The following is an 18932-nucleotide window of genomic DNA, read 5'->3' as shown; positions in this document are numbered from 1 at the left end:
CTTTAGCCTTATTTGACATAAAGCCTCTTCAATTTTCACTGGAGAATAAAAAAGGGAAGAAAAAGAAAGTTGCACGCCACTCTGTGAAATGGACGAGAGAGGCGGGAGAAGTATCTCCCCCTCTCTCTCTTTTTTTTTTTCTCAAGCAATTTCAGGATTTAGAGAGAAAAGGAGATAAATGCCTATAAGCAGAAATGTGGGCAGATTGAAGTTATATCTATTTTTTTTGTAATACACCAGTTTTGAAAACCTAAATGGACGGTGTCCTCTTTTTTTCCTCACTGACAGTGCAATGAAGCGTGATATTTTGAAGGCACCTGTGCATTTTGAGGATGATGGATACCGGATGAAGGATGCCGAGAAAGTATTAGGCAGACGACATGTGACAGGCCCTGCTCAGGCTTACGGTTGAGCCATTACCCAAGAAAACCTGTTTGGCCATGTTGCTAAATTCTACTTATGAGCTGCTGTTACTACCATATACCATACAGTATATTCTAGAAATTATATTTCTATGGTTACTACACATAGACTGTTGTGGACAATATTGCATACATTTTATTAGGACATATGGAATACATATTCTATTTATATTCTATTCTATTTCTGATGGTTATTGCATGTGTATTGTTGCTGATATATCAGAAATATACATTTTGTAAAGAAATATAGGATATTTATTAATATTACATTCACAGCTACATAACTATTTTAATAGAAATAGTAGGTGGTACTGTATAAATTGTTTTTAAATTTTATTTTGCCGTACATCATATATTTTTGTTTCCACCCAAATCAACATGCAAAAAAAATAAAAAAGATTAAAATGTCCTTTTCCTGCTTTTGAAATATACCAAAATAAATTAGAACATGCCCCTGGCGATTCTGATTTTTATTGAGTAGTAAAAAATAAGGTAAAATGAATAACCCAGTTGTTTCTCTGTACATTTCCATTGGTCTTTGTAGGTTTAATTCCTTTAAGACTACAGAAAATCATTTATCTGTCTACTAGTGGCTTTTTGAATTTCCACATGTAACATATTAGTACATTTGATTTTCTGTACAGAAATCTAATACCCTCCTGTTTTATATTTGAGATCTCAATTTGTAGCTAGCCCATGTTGCACAATGGAAGAGAGAGTCTGGAGGAGAGGAGATAACAGACAGGTGCTAACAGCTAGCCGTGTGTGTCAATCAGCATGTCAGTGTGTCTATGTGTGTGTGCGTGTTGTGTGTGTGTGTTCAATCTGCCTAAGGTTAACAAAGCACTTGTGCTCAACTGTCAATTTCATAATGGGAAGATTCGACAACCATGTCATTACATCACTCGCCATTTAAAATATTAAGTAGGGTTTGTTGAATAATGCTTTTCATCTTCCGATTTTTCTTCCAAATAAATGAAGATTCAGAAAATAAAAAGCAGATACAATTGTAACTGTGCAAAAGAAGTGTATGGACACGATATGCTACGAAATAAATGACAACATTGGAAGTGATTAATTGTGATTTCAATTGACCTTTAATAACTATTTTTAAAATACCACCAAGCAACCGTTATCACAACATTCTATCTTTGACATTCCCTCTGTTATATCCCTTTCATATACAGACCAAAATCCCACTAATTGACCATGTCTGCCTTTTATTCCAGCCTTTTCGTATATCTAAAAGGGGCAGGGGGGTTAAAAACATTGTCAAATTAAAAGAGACACCCTGTTTCGAATCAAGACTGTATCGCATACGGCTGTGATTGGGAGTCCCATAGGGCGGCGCACAATTGGCCCAGCGTCGTCCGGCTTTGGCCGGATAGGCCGTCATTGTAAATAAGAATTTGTTCTTAACTGTCTTGCCTAGTTAAATAAAGGTTAAAAAATAAAAAAATATAATTTCAAAAAAGCCACACACAAAAAAAGCCATGATTCCTGCATTTTCACAGACCCTGTAATCAAAATACAGGTATTGGGTCTGTGTGAATGGTTCTCTGCTTATTTACAGGTAAATCCATTAACACTTCCATTGTTTAACACCTCCCTAAAATGCAAAAAGCCCCCATGGTTTAACAACACCCCACCACCCCTTCTCATTTCCTAGTTACCCGCTGATATGTATAAAAGGGATATTATACCTGCAAAAAAGTGGTCAATTAGGGGCTGTTTGAAAGGGGGTCATATTAACATGGCCTTGTATTTTTTGTAGGTAAATACCACATCTTCTGTCTGAAATGGGAATTAGTTCAAATGTCATTTTAATTCATATTTACCAACATTATTGACAATTACACATTTTGGAAAATGTACTCAGATTTGTTTTAATTGATTATCGTAATGCTATTGATAAGGAAGACCTCAGTATATCCCAGCATTCCAGGGCCCGTTTCATAAAGCCTCTCAGAGTATGAGTGCTGTTTGAGGATCAGTTTGGCCTTTTAAATTATAATGAATACATTTATACGGACAGGAAGATCTGATCCTAGATCATCACTCCTGCTCTGAGATGCTTTATGAATACTGTGTTGACTGAGGGGATACCAGGCTTGTGGGAGGAGCCAGCTATCACATTAAAGGGCTGTACATTCTATTAATTGGCTTATTAAAGGTCCCTCCCTCCTCATTAGCAGCTATTACAAAACACTTGGGCATATTACCCATAACGCACTCTGATGCTCTCAGAAACCAACCAATCTATTGCACTGGAGGTATGAGGTTCAGAGGGAGGGCAGAGAACAGCTGTTTGTTTTTGATGTTTGTTTCATCTTATAATATTATTTTGCATGAATTGTTTTTATACAGTAACATGCATTTGTACAAAAGAAAAACTGGATAAGAGATTTTGCTATTCACAAAGTTATACTTTTGAGAAAATACACCAAATCTCATTACATCCTGTCTGTTGTACCTTATAATAGTTGTTAGGTTAAGAAAATTCAAAATAATGTGATTGAAGAGAGAGAAGAGGATGTTGTCAGTGTTGTGACTGAGACCCTTGTCCTGTGCAGGCAGGCAGAACCGGTCCGGCGGGCCGTCAGATGAAAGTGTAGAAATGTGGACTTCCCATTATTCCGTCTTGGGCTCGGGGCCCTCTGATCTCACTCTGGGGGCCAGTTATAGCAAGTAACAAGATCTAGGGAACAGGGCCGTAAATTCTGCCTGCTATTCGCCAGAAAGCCTCCCCCCTCCTCAGTCCTCTCCATCCACTTCTCCCCTCATCAAGCTTCAAGTAAACTGAGGAAAACATGAATTTAACACTATATAATATTACCACAGGTTGCAGTTAAAAAAAAAAAAATGTCTGTTTAACATTTGTTAAACCGTTCCGATGACCATCGACAGCTTTAGCAGTGAAGGAAATGAGTTAATGATCTTCTCTCCACAACTGACCCTAGCTCTCCTTTTCACTCCTCCTTATGAGGCCATTTCTCCATTCCCATTCTTTCTTTTGAGCTATTGTGGCATTTTACCATGTTTCTTCTTCCTTTACTTCCTTCACTGAGGATACGAATCACATTCACATAAGGTACTCTATTCTTTCTGCGCCGTATCTCTCTTATCCAATGAAATCTGGAGTCAACTATTCGTATAACGTGAGTCCATTATTCTAGTGGGAGAAGAACATTCTCACCTGTCCCACTGAGCTTAGCTGTTTGGATTGAGCAACAGAAAGAGTCCACCTCTGCTGCCTTCGACTCCCCGCGATACCACGCTCTCTCAGAGAGGGGTCAGCGAGGGAAGCACCTCACGCATCCTCCAGTGGGAGCTAACACAAATATGCACAGTCATGCACACAGCTACGGCGCGTCAGAACTGTTGAAAGCAATGCAACTAGCGTTTTGGTGCTGCTGAGTCTCTGTGTGCCTATGTCAGGCTGAAAGGGGTTGCTTTTTATCAAATGAGAGACGAACGTTGATGTGAAGTGGACTGGTAGACTGGCGAGTTCAGATATCAATGTTGTCTTTAGATGTGCACATGGGGCAGGGTGTTTTTTGTCCGTTTGACTCGTGTCTCAACCTTCGTAGTAGTCCACCTCGATTTAACTCACCAAAGTACTCTGAATATATAGAGAGCTATTTCATATATGTGCTGTGTGTCCTCCTTAAACAGTAGCATAATGTGGTGGGTGAGATTGTGTACGGGTGTGAAATGCCCTTCTTAGTGATGAGGTTCCTTGCGTACTTAACCAGCCCGAAGGTTGATCATGCAGGGCCGAGGCCTGGGATGGTGTGGGCTGAGGCAGAGGAGCAACACCACCATGTGGCCCAGCGCGTTCATGATTAAATATCAGGCAACTCCACTTGACATTTTATTAGTCCGGCAAGATGGATGAAATGGCATGAATAAAGTATGTTGTGTGTCCGTTCACTTTCCCACCCGCTTCTGCTGCCTGACTGCCTCCTCTACTCTGTCCAGGCCATGTTTTATTTACCTATCCCCCTCTTTCCTCTAACGGGTATATGTTAGGAAAAATTGAATGGATTTGAAGTTGCTTTTTTCCGTGCTTGAAGAGGAAATAGTTGATTCCTTCTCTTTCGCTTTCTTTTTCCTCCTCCCCATCTCTCTCTCTGTCTGTCTGTCTGTCTGTCTGTCTGTCTGTCTGTCTGTCTGTCTGTCTGTCTGTCTGTCTGTCTGTCTGTCTGATTACCTCTCTCCAGGAGTGAGACTCTCCTTCCTGGTCACTGTGTGTTTTGTTTGTGATTAGCTCGGGTCCGTCTGTGCAGTGGCTCATTTCTGAGGCCCACTGTGACAGAGTGAATTGAAGTGGTTCACAGGGCGCTCTCTCTGACCACTACACTGATACACCGCTGCCCTAGCAGCCCGGGGCAATGTTACCTCTCATCTCTCTCACCTTGGCCCCCACCCGCACAAACACCCTGACTGGCCCCAACCCCAACACCACAACTCATTACAGACGAGTAGAGTTAGTGAGGCGATGGGTTGTAGAGGATACCTGACTATTTAAGGCACTGTTTGTGTGTGTGTGTGTGTGTGTGTGTGTGTGTGTTTGTGCGTGCGTACAAGGCACTGGGAGGATGGAGACATTTTCTGAGAGGATGTGCTGATGATAGATGTACTTCCCCTTCTCTTTCTGAAGTTGTTCTCTTTCAACACCCAGGAGTCCCCTTTTCTCCCCCCTGTAGCCCGGGGCATGCCAGAGGAACTCAAACAAGCCCTGTGAAAAAGGTTAAGTCCACTTGTATTTAATGTTGACTCTCACTTTGAACAAGGGCAACCAACTGTGACTTTTTTGCAAAGTGAGATGAAGGGGATTGGTTAGAGTGGGTTGTTCGGTGTTACTTGGGAGTACATTTAGCAAACCGTAAAGAACCGCAAAGGACCGTCAAGTATGACAAAGGAGCATAAAAAAGTGAGAAGAAAATCGTACAATATGTTACGAATTTGTAAGTGCTTAAGATCTTGAACTGCATCTTTAACTTTCAAGCCCCCTTAAAATTACAGGGAAAAAGGCAGAGTCATTTTGTATAATTTCACTTTCATGTTGTGATTTTTTGTTGTTGTTGGTGTGTACACTTTGTTAATTCGCTTTGGTAGACTTCCTTATCTCGATGGCTGAAATTACCTTTAATTACGGTGTGGAAATGGTTTTCCAAACAGCCTGTGAAAAAGCCTGCTGAGAAGCAAGCAGCAACATAAATGTTTCTTTAAAAAGGCAAAAACATTCACTCATTCATGGCAATTGTGTTTTGCCACAATTTGGAACAAAATGACAGGGCCTTTTATAGACAACTGAAAAGTGTGTACTGATCCAGTTGACCTTGCCTAACATTAACTCAATGGTCACTTCCAAGGTCACACAGTACAGTAAGTATGGAGGATGCAGTTGCCCTTAGACACTGATCTAAGGTACATTTTCCATCTCCCTCCCTAATGATTAAGGTACTTGAAAGATATAAACTGATCCTAGGTCTGTGCCTAAGGGAAACTTCTACCCAGAGTGTACACTGATGGCTTTCGCACGTTTGTGACTTCACACTGTCGGAGCGGGTATGTGTGTTGTGTGTGTGTGTGACACCTGGGCCCAGCTGTTATGACTTGAGCCCGTCACACTCACTGACTCCTGTTGAACAAAGCTTCTTATCCCAGTAATAGCATGGACTATCGTGCCTGCTGGGATGTGAATCCTCCTTGCAGGACAATTGTGCGATGTTCACCTGCGTGTTTGTGTGAGTGCGTGCGTCTCAACGCACATGCATGTATGCGGAGCAGGGATTTTTTGTTGTTGTGTGTGTTCCTTGTGTGAGACACAGATCTATCTATCTATCTCTCTCTCTCTCTCTCTCTCTCTCTCTCTCTCTCTCTCTCTCTCTCTCTCTCTCTCTCTCTCTCTCTCTCTCTCTCTCTCTCTCTCTCTCTCTCTCTCTCTCTCTCTCTCTCTCTCTCTCTCTCTCTCTCTCTCTCTCTCTCTCTCTCTCTCTCTCTCTCTCTCTCTCTCTCTCTCTCTCTCTCTCTCACAGAGCTATTTATCCCACAGAGAGGGATTTCCTCCTTGTTGATGGGACCATGAATAGAGAAACCCCCCCCTTCTCTGACCCTTTGATGTTAGGGGTCACAGAACTCCCAGCCCCCCCACCTCTTAGTGCCAGGGGGGCATGGTTACACCCGGGCACGCCTGGCAACCCCATAGGTGCCCCTCCTGTCTCTCTCCTCCTGCTCTCTACCTTAAGCACAAGCAGACACAGGCAGGGTTCATATTCGGGCAGAGTAGAGAGACATTCTAAAGTGGAGGTCACCAACCGGTCGATCACCAAACTTTCTGTAAAAAACCCAACGATAAAGCCTTGCGTTCTTATTTTTGTTTCTTGCTTCATGCACTTGATTCAGCAGCCCTAGTGCCGGGAAGGCAAAGTGTTGCCATTTTGAACCATTTCATGTGTCTGGAGGTAGGACTCCGCCTACCCGGCAGGCCCAGAGAGAAGATCAAGTGCACCTATAGGCCTATCGCTGGCCAATCAGATAGATCACCGTGTCTGCACAGTTTGCTCGAACCATAGACTGTAAAAAGAAGCCTTCGAACGCACAGCAAAGTTGATACTGTGAGATTTCAAAACTTTTAAAACCACGACTAGAGAGAGGCTCAACGAATACAACAAATAGCTGCTGTTTTTATGAATAAATTCACGTTTAAGTTGCTATTCAGCACCGGCAACACTTTGTTCAAAACTTTTATAAGCCATAAAACGCGTGTTCTCCCTACTTCCACACGCTACAACCAACACTGTCGCTGCATTAAATGAGTATAAATGATTGCTTCTATAAACTTGCATTGTTATGATTAGCGGTTTGTGTCTTTTTTAATATCTAGTAAGATTCCAGTGTATTTGGTCATAGGAGTAACAACATGAGTTGGTGGATGAGGCAGACTTGAGTTTCGCCTTCTGCTGGAAGACTGTGTCCCCTTTTCTCAGCAGAGGGAGAGCAGAGGGACGGTGAGTAGGGTGAGAGGTATCCTCACCACTGCTTCCTCCCTCCCCTCAGACTGACCATCAGATGAAAGCCATCCGTCCAGTAAATATATATATATATAATGCTCACTCAGCTGTTCCTTACAAGTAATACAACAAATTATATAATCACAATGGTAATAGATCATCATTAAAAAAAAACATATATTTTCAAAATGGTCTGAGAAGAACAACATTAGCAGAGCTATTCAAGCATAGCGGCGGCAGGGTAGCCTAGTGGTTAGAGCGTTGGGCTAGTAACCGAAAGGTTGCAAGTTCGGAACCCCCGAGCTGACAAGGTACAAATCTGTCGTTCCGCCCCTGAACAGGCAGTTAACCCACTGTTCCTAGGCCGTCATTGAAAATAAGAATTTGTTCTTAACTGACTGGCCTAGTTAAATAAAATAAACATAGCCAATATGCAGTGATAATGTAATGGGCCTGTAAACCTACTGCACAAACCTCATTGCTACAGAACTGTTTTGAATGAGTTAATGTTGCATAGGCTTGCATAGTTTAAGTCATAATAAAATATCTGAGCGGTAGATCTCAGCTTGCATTTTGTCTCCGAAACGGTTGGTGACCCCTGTTCTAAATGGTGCTGATCCCTTCACTACGGTGGTGGGAGACAAACACAACATGAAGGTGAATGGTAGGATGAGGTTTAGGGTTTTTAGGTGCCCCTTTGAGTTACAAGTACACTACAGTCCTATAGCTTTGCCTTTGAAATCACTGGACTGTCTAAATCACACATTTACCCTTCCTTGCATAAGGCAATAAACCAATACCTGTATTTCAAACCAGCTTTAATCTGATTTGTACACACAATGTAAATGTGCTCGGTTCATAACTACTGCTGCTGCTCATTAGTCAAACTCTCTTCAAACCATACAGCCACGTGGAACAATGTTATTATTGGCTTGACTTGAGATGAGGATTTCTTGCTGTCAGTAGCCCCCAAATGACTCCTGAGAAGTGACCATATACTGTCTCACTTTGAGCTCCTCACTTCCATCTTGGCTGACTACGAGTCTCGTGAACACATTTCACTGTTAGTCTACACCTGTCGTTTCACCAAGCATGTGACAAATAACATTTCATTTGATTGCAGGCCGTTCTCTCCTGCAGATTACATGCCAAGCTGTCACGGCAAAACATGACCCTGGGTCTAACGCGCACACACTCGCCCATGCACGGACACACACATGCACGCGCACGCACACACACACAGCCTGTTAACCAGCTTCAGTAGTTAATGACGTGGCTGTGCTATAGAGACGATTGCTAGGTAACAGTTTAAAGCTAGGCAGGAGTGTGTGTGTGTGTGTGTGTGTGTGTGTAATGTTCTAGCCATTAACTCCCTGTAATTGGGACCAGAGGTTTTACGTCCATTATATCTATAAGTGGCAGTCTGAGTCAAGGCAGACTATTTGGATTTCAAAATGAAATAAGCCTAAATTTAATCACCTCTGCTATATAATTGTCATTACTAATATGGAAAAGGCAACTCAGTTTATATTCGGTAGGAGTAACGTGGCGCAATGCCAAAATGTAGAAATGTCACGATTTCCATACTCGTTAAGGTTAGTAAGCACCATATTAACATACAGGCACTCTGGCGATTTCTCTCGTATACCCAGACCACAAATACACACTTTCTCTCAGTACTGAAGGAGTCATGCTCTCTCTATCTCTCTGTGCTCCTTCTCTTTCTCTATTTGCTCTCTCTCCTTTTCTCTCTCTCTCTCTCTCTCTCTCTCTCTCTCTCTCTCTGCTCTCTCTCTTTGCTCTCTCTCTCTCTCTCTCTCTCTCTCTCTCTCTCTCTCTGCTCTCTCTCTCTCTCTCTCTGCTCTCTCTCTCTCTCTCTCTCTCTGCTCTCTCCTTCTCTCTCTCCTTGTCGTACTCTCTGTGTCTGGGCTGGCTCAGGCTCTGTATAGCCGTGGCCTCTTTGATCTCAGTGAAAGGGTAGGAGCTTTAAAGCGTCTGCTGTTTCCGCCGTCAGGAGCCCCTCTCTTCCTCTCTGGTTTAGACTTTCAGAGGGGTGGCAGGGAGGGATGGAGGGGGGGGGGGGGGGCGCTGTCAAGCTGGGGCCAGGAGAGGCCTCTGTTGCCCGACTGATCTCAGCTCCTCTCCTTTCTCACCTGGTCTGGGAACAGAAGCAGCCAACCCACCATCTCCCTTTCTCTTCACATTTTCTCTGGTGGATGGATGGATTGATGGAGGGTGTAGGGAGTGTTGTAGTGACCTGGTTCTGTGCTGTTTCTATGTGATGTATAGGGAACTCCACCACAATACTACCCTCTGTGGTTCCGTGAGGTCATCATCCCTCGCCACAGTGCTGTGTTGACATTGGAGCACTCCCCCAAAAACGATATAATCATCGTAGGCATAATGTTGATACAACCTTGCTCCATTTACGGAATTAGACCAGATTTACATGGAGACACACACCGCGGGAAAAAAACGGCATCGTATTTATATTAATATAGGAAAGTGTATATACTCTTGCCAGAATGAGAACAACAGTCCAGAATCCACAGACCGCTCCATGTCAACATGCGATATGTGTCCCAAATGTCACCCTGTCCCCTATTTACTGCACCACGTTTGACCTGGTATTGGGCCCTGGTATAAAGTATAAAGCCCGATGTCTCTGAGAGCAGTTCTGGCAGGAGAGGAGAGGCCATGTGAGAGGAAATGGTTTCCATATGGAGGCAACTCCCTCTTTCCAAGAGGCCAGCATGCAGGATATCGTCTTAGAGGAGCTAATAGGAATCGAGCAGTGGAGGAGTGGAAGAAGGGAAGTGGAAGAGCGTCTCTCTCTTTTTTTTTTTCCTTCTTTTTTTTGTTGTCTCGCTGCATACCGTGACCCTGCTAAGCCAGGGCGTCTCGAGCTCCCCGGGGTGCAGCTTTGATGTAAATCTTAAATCAGGTGTAACTAAGACGCTAGGTACCTCACTCGCCGGGTACCTCTGGGTTGCGCACACGCACAAACACACACACACACACACACACCATCAGATTCCTCCCTGTCAGAATGCACTCCATCATAATGATTCATGTGTACAAGCAGATGCAGAAGAGATGGACTGATCCACTGATCCACCTTTCTCTGTCTCTCTCTCGCTCTCTCTCTCTCTCTCTCTCTCTCTCTCTCTCTTCTCTCGCCCACACACACATGCACACAGACACCCCTCCCTACCATCTATCTCAGTCCTGTCCTCCTCAAATCCCCTCACACCCAGCTACAGACCCCCTGAGTCCACTCCTCTACTCCTCTTTCCTCCTCCTGTCACTCCCCCTCTCCCTCATACTCCACCCTGGCTCACAATAGCTAAATTACTCCACTCCCACTCCCCCTCTCCCTCATACTCCACCCTGGCTCACAATAGCTAAACTACTCCACTCCCACTCCCCCTCTCCCTCATACTCCACCCTGTCTCACAGTGGCTAAACTACTCCACTCCCCCTCTCCCGCATACTCCACCCTGGCTCACAATGGCTAAACTACTCCACTCCCCATCCCTCCCTCCCCATTCATAGTCCACCTGCACACCCTCCCTCTTATCTCCTTCCATTTCTCCCCCTTTTCAACTGCTGTATCAGCCCTGACTCCCTCCCCTCCCCTCCCCTCGCCTCACCTCACCAACCCTCCTCTATCCCAACTCTGTTCCTCATTCTATATACTCTCCCTCCCCACCACTCTCCTTTCCTTATAACTCTACCACTCCCCTCATCTCTCCCACATACTGTATACCCTCTCCTTGGCTCTTCCCCTAAAACCTCACCTCCCCTGTCCCACATGTTGCCTCTCTACCTCCTCCCAAAATACGTCCCCCTTCTCCTTCCCCCTCTCCATCTTTACCACATGTCTTCCCTCTTTCTCTCCCCCTGACCACATGTACTGCGTTACCCTCTCCCCACATTCTCAACACACGTCCCCCCCTCTCATCTACGCCTCCTCCCCCTCTCTCTCCTTCCTACCCCCCCTCCAGGCCCTTCTCTTTAGCTCTTATGCGCTAAATTAATTGGAAAAACAACGGGACGAGAGCCATTTAGCCGGGGTCACCGTGTAGAGACGCGGCCAGCGCGTGACAGGGTTAATCATCGTCATGACGATGGAGGGGAGGGCTGGCTGGGCATGTGGAGCACTCTGTTAGTCCCCTCCCCTAGACACTCTCTCTTTCACACTGTCTCTCTCTCTCTCTCTCTCTCACTCACTCACTCACTCACTCACTCACTCACTCACTCACTCACTCACTCACTCACTCACTCACTCACTCACTCACTCACACTCTTACTCTGTACTGATTATCCACAGTTTATGTGTGTCCAGTAGTCACTTAGTTGCCCAGTTTATAGTTGTAATAAGTGTTACAGACCGTTAGTCTTTCTCTGAAGTAATCGTATTGAAGCCATTTTGTTTTCTTGCACCAGTGGGTGATGGGTATTAGGGCAGGTACAGGTGGTGAATATTGAAGCTAGACTGTTGTTGAAGATATCTATATTATGCACTCACTTTGCTTAGTGCTGATACTGTTACACTTTCTCAGTGTAGTGCTACAGTAAATAATGTGTGGGTATTGTTTTATCACTGCATGGTGTAAAGCCTAATTTGCCTAATGTACATGCAAAAACACAGATATCCAAAACAATCCTAAAAAAATCAACCAGATTTGTTTGAATAATAATCAACCTGCTGTAGAGCATGCTGGGAAATATGATAATGATGGGTGTGGTTTTGATGGGACTGTTTTAATCTCCACAGTGTACAACAATAACTCTGGTTATTAACACCAACACTGGGGGTTATTTTGCACCACTGAGTGTTAATTTCACTCGTACGTAACTCCTGAATCAACACTAGAAATGTTACACTGGCCAATTTGCTGTGTGCACACACACACACACACACACACACACACACACACACACACACAACACACACACACACACACACAAGCTTGTGGCCCGGAGTGGAACAGGGAGAGGGGTGCCCTTGCAATGCCCTCTGCCAATGATAGAGGAAGTAAAACGTTTCTCATGACTCCGAATAGGAGACGTGCAGAACCAATCCTTGAGGATGGAGGTGGTGTCATAGTCAACGTGACCTCTGAATCTAGTGGAACCATCAGTTTCATTGACCTTGAGTCACTCGCTAGTCATTCGTTTTCAAGGCTACTGGTTCTCAAGAAACCCCAAGCTAGTCCAGAAGCACGTAAGGTTGCATTCCCAAAATGTATATATTTTTTACCCCTGCATACTCTTTTCCAACCTTTACTTCAATCAGCTTCCTTTGCATTGTTTCCTGAATAGAAACAACTCCACTTGAGAGGATAAGAGTACTCCACACATAACTGCTACAGCATCACACAGACGATGTCGTCATGTACTCCACACAGAAGGAAAGAGAGCGCTTTGAAACTCCTTGTGGGTTATTTGCCGCAAGCTTGTTGAAAAGTATAGAGGGGTGTGTGTGTGCTCCAGTATTTCCGCTCCTCAGGGTTCATTGTTGGCCTGAGCTCTTTCATTAAGGGGCTGTGATAGGGAGGGAGGTGAGGGGACAAGAGTAGCCGGTAGGGGACTTGGGGACAGGGTCCAAGGGTGTAATTGGGATGTTCCGGTCCCCTGGCCTTGCTCAAGATCACTCCGATCCAAACTCTGGATCCTTCCTTCACATTACATTTCTTACTCTCTCTTTCTGTTGAACTCTCTTTCTTTCTTTCTTTCTTTCTTTCTTTCTTTCTTTCTTTTATTTCTTTCTCTCTCTCAATTATTCACTTGCTCATTCACTCTCTTCTCTCTCTCTCTCTCTCTCTCTCTCTCTCTCTCTCTCTCTACCTCTACCTCTCCCTCTCTTTCTCTCTCTCTACCTCTCTCTCTCTCTCTCTCTCTCTTTCTACCTCTTTCTACCTCTTTCTACCTCTCTCTACCTCTCTCTACCTCCCCCTCACCTCTTCCCCTCTCTCTCCTGGGGACCATAGTGACAGGTCAGTCCTATAAAGAGCCACAGTGGAGGAGTGGAGGGTCTAATTCACTCTAATCTCCCAGCCTCTTAATGTCTAGGCTGATATGTGGATTTCTCCTCATCCTCCAGGGAGGGGCTTTGTCTTCAAGGCCATCATTATGAAGTTTTCAAGCTCTCTTAGCCAATTATAAAACTGGACCGGTATTAGTCGATTCTTCTGAACTTCTTCCTCAGGAAATTCACTCTGGTGTAGCGGAGCCAGATTTCTAGGTTCTAATGTACACATTTGCTGTGTAGCGAACAGGATTTTTCATACAGCACATTTAGTTACACAATGTAGTTTTTGTTAGACAGATATTGTTTGTGGGTCCTACTCATTGGTAATGACTGAGTTCACTACCCTTTCCACGTGAAGCTCTTTGTGCCCTAAATACAACCTAAATAGATATCTAATGGGTTTATATCTAATTGATAAATGCTTTTTTGACAGGAATGCAAAGTTATGAGAAGTGCTAGCTTCTATAGCGAGACATGGTGGCTAGTCTAGTGGTGAAAGTGGCCTGACGTTTTGGTCTGATTAAGACACAGTGGTGAATGCAGCCTTTGATCTGAGGAAATGTCTGTGGAGGGAGCAGGAAGAATGCAGCTCTCTCCCCCCCCCCCCCTCTCTCTCTCTCTGCTCGGGCCCTGTAGAGTGCAGATGGAGGGTGATAGTGTCACCATTCATTTGCTGGCATTGCCAGTCGGCTGACTGGGAGTGGAGAGAAGGAACACATGACTATTTCCATAGTTTTTCAATGAGCATGATACTTATTTATGTGTGTCCTAAACCATATAAATATTAGTTGGCTGACTTTTGAAACATACAGTGCTTTCAGAAAGTGTTCACACTGCTTGACTTTTTCCACATGATGTTGTTGTTACAGCCTGAATTTAAAATGGATTAAATATATATTATTTTGTCACTGGCCTACACACAATACCCCATAATATCAAAGAGGAATTATGTTTTTGGAATTTTTTACAAATGAATTAAAAATGAAAAGCTGAAATGTCTTGAGTCAATAAGTGTTCAACCCTTTTGTTATGGCGAGCCTAAGTAAGTTGAGGAGTAAAAATGTGCTCGACAAGTCACGTAATAAGCTGCATGGACTCTGTGTGCAATAATAGTGTTTTAACAGGATTTTTGATTGACTACCTCATTTCTGTACCACACGTACCTCTCTGATCTACCCATCCCGGATCCGGTATCAGGAATACAGACTCAAGCTCATTACCATAACGCAACGTTAACTATTCATGAAAATCGCAAATGAAATGAAATAAATATGCCATCTCTCAAGCTTAGCCTTTTGTAAACAACACTGTCATCTCAGATTTTCAAAATATGCTTCTCAACCATAGGAAAACAATAATTTGTGTAAAAGTAGCTAGCTAGCGTAGCATTTAGCGTTAGCATTAGCGTTAGCATCCAGCACGCAACATTTCAACAAAAACATAAAAGCCTTCAAATAAAATCATTTACCTTTGAAGAACTTCTGATGTTTTCAATGAGGATACTCTCAGTTAGATAGCAGATGCTCAGTTTTTCCAAAAAGATTCTTTGTGTATTAGAAATAGCTCCGTTTTATACATCACATTTGGCTACCAAAAAAACCCGAAAATTCAGTCCTCAAAACGCGAACTTTTTTCAAAATTAACTCCATAATATCGACTGAAAACATGGCAAACGTTGTTTAGAATCAATCCTCAAGGTGTTTTTCACATATCTCTTCAATGATATATCGTTCGTGGAAGCATGGTTTCTCCCCTCAATCAAATGGAAAAATACTTGCACATGGCTTTGCGCACCAGTTTCGACGCAGGACACCAGGCGGACACTTGGAAAATGTAGTCTCTTATGGTCAATCTTCCAATGATATGCCTACAAATACGTCACAATGCTGCCGACATCTTGGGGAAACGGCAGAAGGTCTAAGCTTATTCCTGTCGCATTCACAGCCATATAAGGAGACATTAGAAAACAGAGCTTCAGAAATTCTGCTCATTTCCTGGTTGACGTATCATCTTGGTTTCGCCTGTAGAATGAGTTCTGGGGCACTTACAGACAAAATCTTTGCAGATTCTGAAACTTCAGAGTGTTTTCTTTCCAAAACTGTCAAGAATATGCATAGTCGAGCATCTTTTCGTGACAAAATATCGCGCTTAAAACGGGAACGTTTTTTATCCAAAAATGAAATAGCGCCCCTAGAGATGCAACTGGTCCCTCAGTCGATCAGTGAATCTCAAACATAGTTTCAACCACAAAGACCAGGGAGGTTTTCCAATGCCTCGCAAAGAAGGGCACCTTATTGGTAGATGGCCAAAAGTAATAAAAGCAAACATTGAATATCCCTTTTGAGCACGGTGAAGTTATTAACTACACGTTGGATGGTGTGTCAATACACCCGGTCAATACACAGATACAGACGTGGTGACTTTAAAACCGTTACTGTTTAATGGCTGTGAGGAGAAAACTGAGGATTATTATTATTATTATCATTGGGTTTACTTGATAGCTACCTACACAAATAGCTAGCTAGAACAAAGTGTTAATAAGATATTCATTTAAAAAGATTAAAAGCAATACAAATAATTACTCCACAGTACTACCCTTATTGACAGAGTCAAAAGAAGGAAGCCTGTACAGAATAAAAATATTCCAAAACATGCATTTTGTTTGCAACTTAAGGCACTAAAATAATACTGCAAAAAAAATGTGGCAAAGCGATTCACTTTCTGTCCTGAATACAAAGTGTTATGTTTGGGCCAAATCCAACACACAGTACCACTCTCCATATTTTCAAACATAGTGGTGGCTGCATCATGTTATGGGTATGCTTGTAATCGTTAAGGACTGGGGAGTTTTTCAGAATAAAAATAAACAGAATGGAGCTAAGCACAGACATAATCCTAGAGGAAAACCTGGTTCAGTCTGCTTTTCCACCAGACACTGGGAGATGAATTCACATTTCAGCAGGACAAAACCTAAAACAGAAAGCCAAAGCTACACTGGAGTTGCTTACCAAGAAGACCGTGAATGTTCCTGAGTGACCGAATTACAGTTTTGACTTAAATCTGCTTGAAAAATCTACTGTAAAACTTGATCAATAACCAATTTGACAGTGATTGAAGAATTTTGAAAATAATAATATTCTACAATAAATGTGTGCAAAGCTCTTAGAGACTTACCCAGAAACCCTCACAGCTGTAATTACTACCAAAGGTGATTCTAACATGTCTTGACTTAGGGGTGTGAATACTTATGTAAATGTGATATTTCTGTACTTAATTTTCAATACATTTGCAAAAATGTATAAAAACATGTTTTCATTATGGGGTATTGTGTGTAGATATATTTAATCCATTTTGAATTCTGTCTGTAACACAACAAAATGTGGAATACTTTCTGGAGGCACTGATCTGGAATCTGGCATCTATGTACAACTTCCGATGAGCTTTTACAGAACAGAGGTCTGAATATCAATCTAAGGTCTTAGATTGACTGTAATATCTCACACTGTCAAAGAAGAGTTAATGTACTTATTTCCTCTATACGTTTTTTCTCCCCATTTGTCTGTGTAGGCCTCCTTCGCTGGCCGGCAGCCCGGCGTTCTCCGACATCTCCCTCATCCGGATCTCCCCCCACCGGAACCCCTCCGTGGGGGCCGAGTCACCGTTTAACCCTCCGCACCCGTACATCAACCCCTACATGGACTACATCCGCTCGCTCCACTCCAGCCCCTCCCTCTCTATGATCTCTGCAGCCAGGGGTCTCAGCCCTGCGGACGGTAAGTCCCCACACTCACAACACGCTACCTGTTCCCGACAGTTCCCATAGGGCACTGGTCAAAGTAGTACACTTTATTAGGAAAAGGGTGCCATTTGGGAGGCTGAAATTCTTCCTCTCATGAGCCCCCATACAGTCATGCATTATGTTAAGGCATACGGAGTCCCACCATATCCGTTGATTCAGATCAACATGCTACATACTTTTCTGTAATCTATCTTTCACTAGACTATAAATCCCAGCGCTAGCTAAGCTGTACTTAAAACAATGCAATGTTGTACAGTACCACAGAGACCTGCCCCCCAGAGTCCCTAAGGGCCCTTAGCTTTGCAGGAAAATGGTCTACTGTGTTGGTGATCAATAGGTTCAGCTATTAAGAGTGTACAGTTTGATCCCTGTTACGAGGTGCTTCATGTCGAACAAAGGTCATGACAGAGGTGACCGCATTCATTTACTTTTTGCACATGTCTGTCTGGCACGTGCACATGTAACTTTCTTTTGGTGTGTGTGTGTGCGCAGCACGTGCAGCGTGTGACTGTGTGTGCATAAGGGGAGATTTGACGGAGGTTCTTCAGTCCAGAGAAAAGGAACAGGGAGGCTCGGGTTCAAGGACCAGGGAGGGTAGGGTTAACAGGGGAGCTACGTCCGAAATGGCACTAGGGCTCCGGTCAAAAGTAGTGCCCTGCATAGGGAATAGGGTGCCATTTGGAATGCTGGCATGGTGCCCTGCAAGGACCGTTTTGGTTCCGGTCATAGATACAGACTGGGAAATCAATTACAGTCTGTAGTGCATGTGCTTTTAAACAGCCTCAGCAGTGCTGCTCCGCTCCATCCTCCTGGCCTGGACCTTTAATTGAAGCCTGGAGCTCACTTACTGAACAAGGCCAGCCTCCCCTACCTCTCCCATGGGCCATTGGTAATCACAGCTGTGGCTGGCTGTGTTCCTTTCAGCTCAAGGAAAAGTTGAGGTGATTGTATTTGAGGTAGTTGAACGGAATGATACGACCACGTTGTTATGACATTGTCACTACACAACACAAAACCATTTTGTGGTGTTCAGCTCACGTGGCTTGGTTACTGTCACGGGTGCAGTCAGCTATGTCATGTGCCACAAATGGCACCCTATTCCCTGTGAAGTGCACTACTTTTGACCAATAAGGCTGTGGCCAAACGTATGGAATAGGCTGCCATTTGAGACATGTCAGGGTCTCCAACTAAGTCCCTCAGTTCACCTCTGAACTACAGGTCCTATTAGGGCTTTTACTGGTCTCCTACCTTGTCCTCAAGTGCCTTTGTGAAGAGTTGGATAGAATGGGGGCACTTCCTCTATGCAGGAGCTGAGAGCCTCTTCTCATCCTGATCTACCACTCTCAATCGCTCCTCCTCTCAACATGCGTGGCACTCTGTGCTTTAACACTTTGGAAGAGGTTTTTTATTCCTAGTTTCTCTATTGCAAAGGGAACTCTCTGCTAGCGTTGCGTCACATCGAAATGCTCTTTGTGCTACATCAACTGTAAAAAAAAAAAAAAAAAAAGGGAAATGAGGCAACTATTTTAATCAATCAAACAGTTAATTAACCTATCAGCCTTTTATGTTGTTAGTGTATTGTCGCGCATGTAGGTTTTCTCCTATTTCAGTCTGCACAGATTTCTTTTTTTTACTGGAAGTACATTTGAATAATT

At 43.5% G+C, this 18932-nt stretch overlaps 1 protein-coding gene across 1 annotated transcript in view; it reads left to right on the top strand.

Moving 5' to 3' along the window:
- LOC139367139 (transcriptional activator GLI3-like) overlaps positions 1–18932 on the top strand; it is a 136322-nt gene that overhangs the window by 82913 nt on the left and 34477 nt on the right. Inside the window, exon 5 of the mRNA XM_071105209.1 lies at positions 17046–17251. Within this exon, the coding sequence (XP_070961310.1) occupies positions 17046–17251 (206 nt within the window). The remainder of the gene's footprint in view (positions 1–17045; positions 17252–18932) is intronic.

The sequence above is a fragment of the Oncorhynchus clarkii genome, chromosome 15 (genome assembly GCF_045791955.1).
Source record: "Oncorhynchus clarkii lewisi isolate Uvic-CL-2024 chromosome 15, UVic_Ocla_1.0, whole genome shotgun sequence".
In the NCBI taxonomy this organism is placed as follows: Eukaryota; Metazoa; Chordata; class Actinopteri; order Salmoniformes; family Salmonidae; genus Oncorhynchus; species Oncorhynchus clarkii.
Note: the sequence above shows the minus strand (reverse complement) of the source record. Positions and strands in the feature narration are given on the sequence as shown.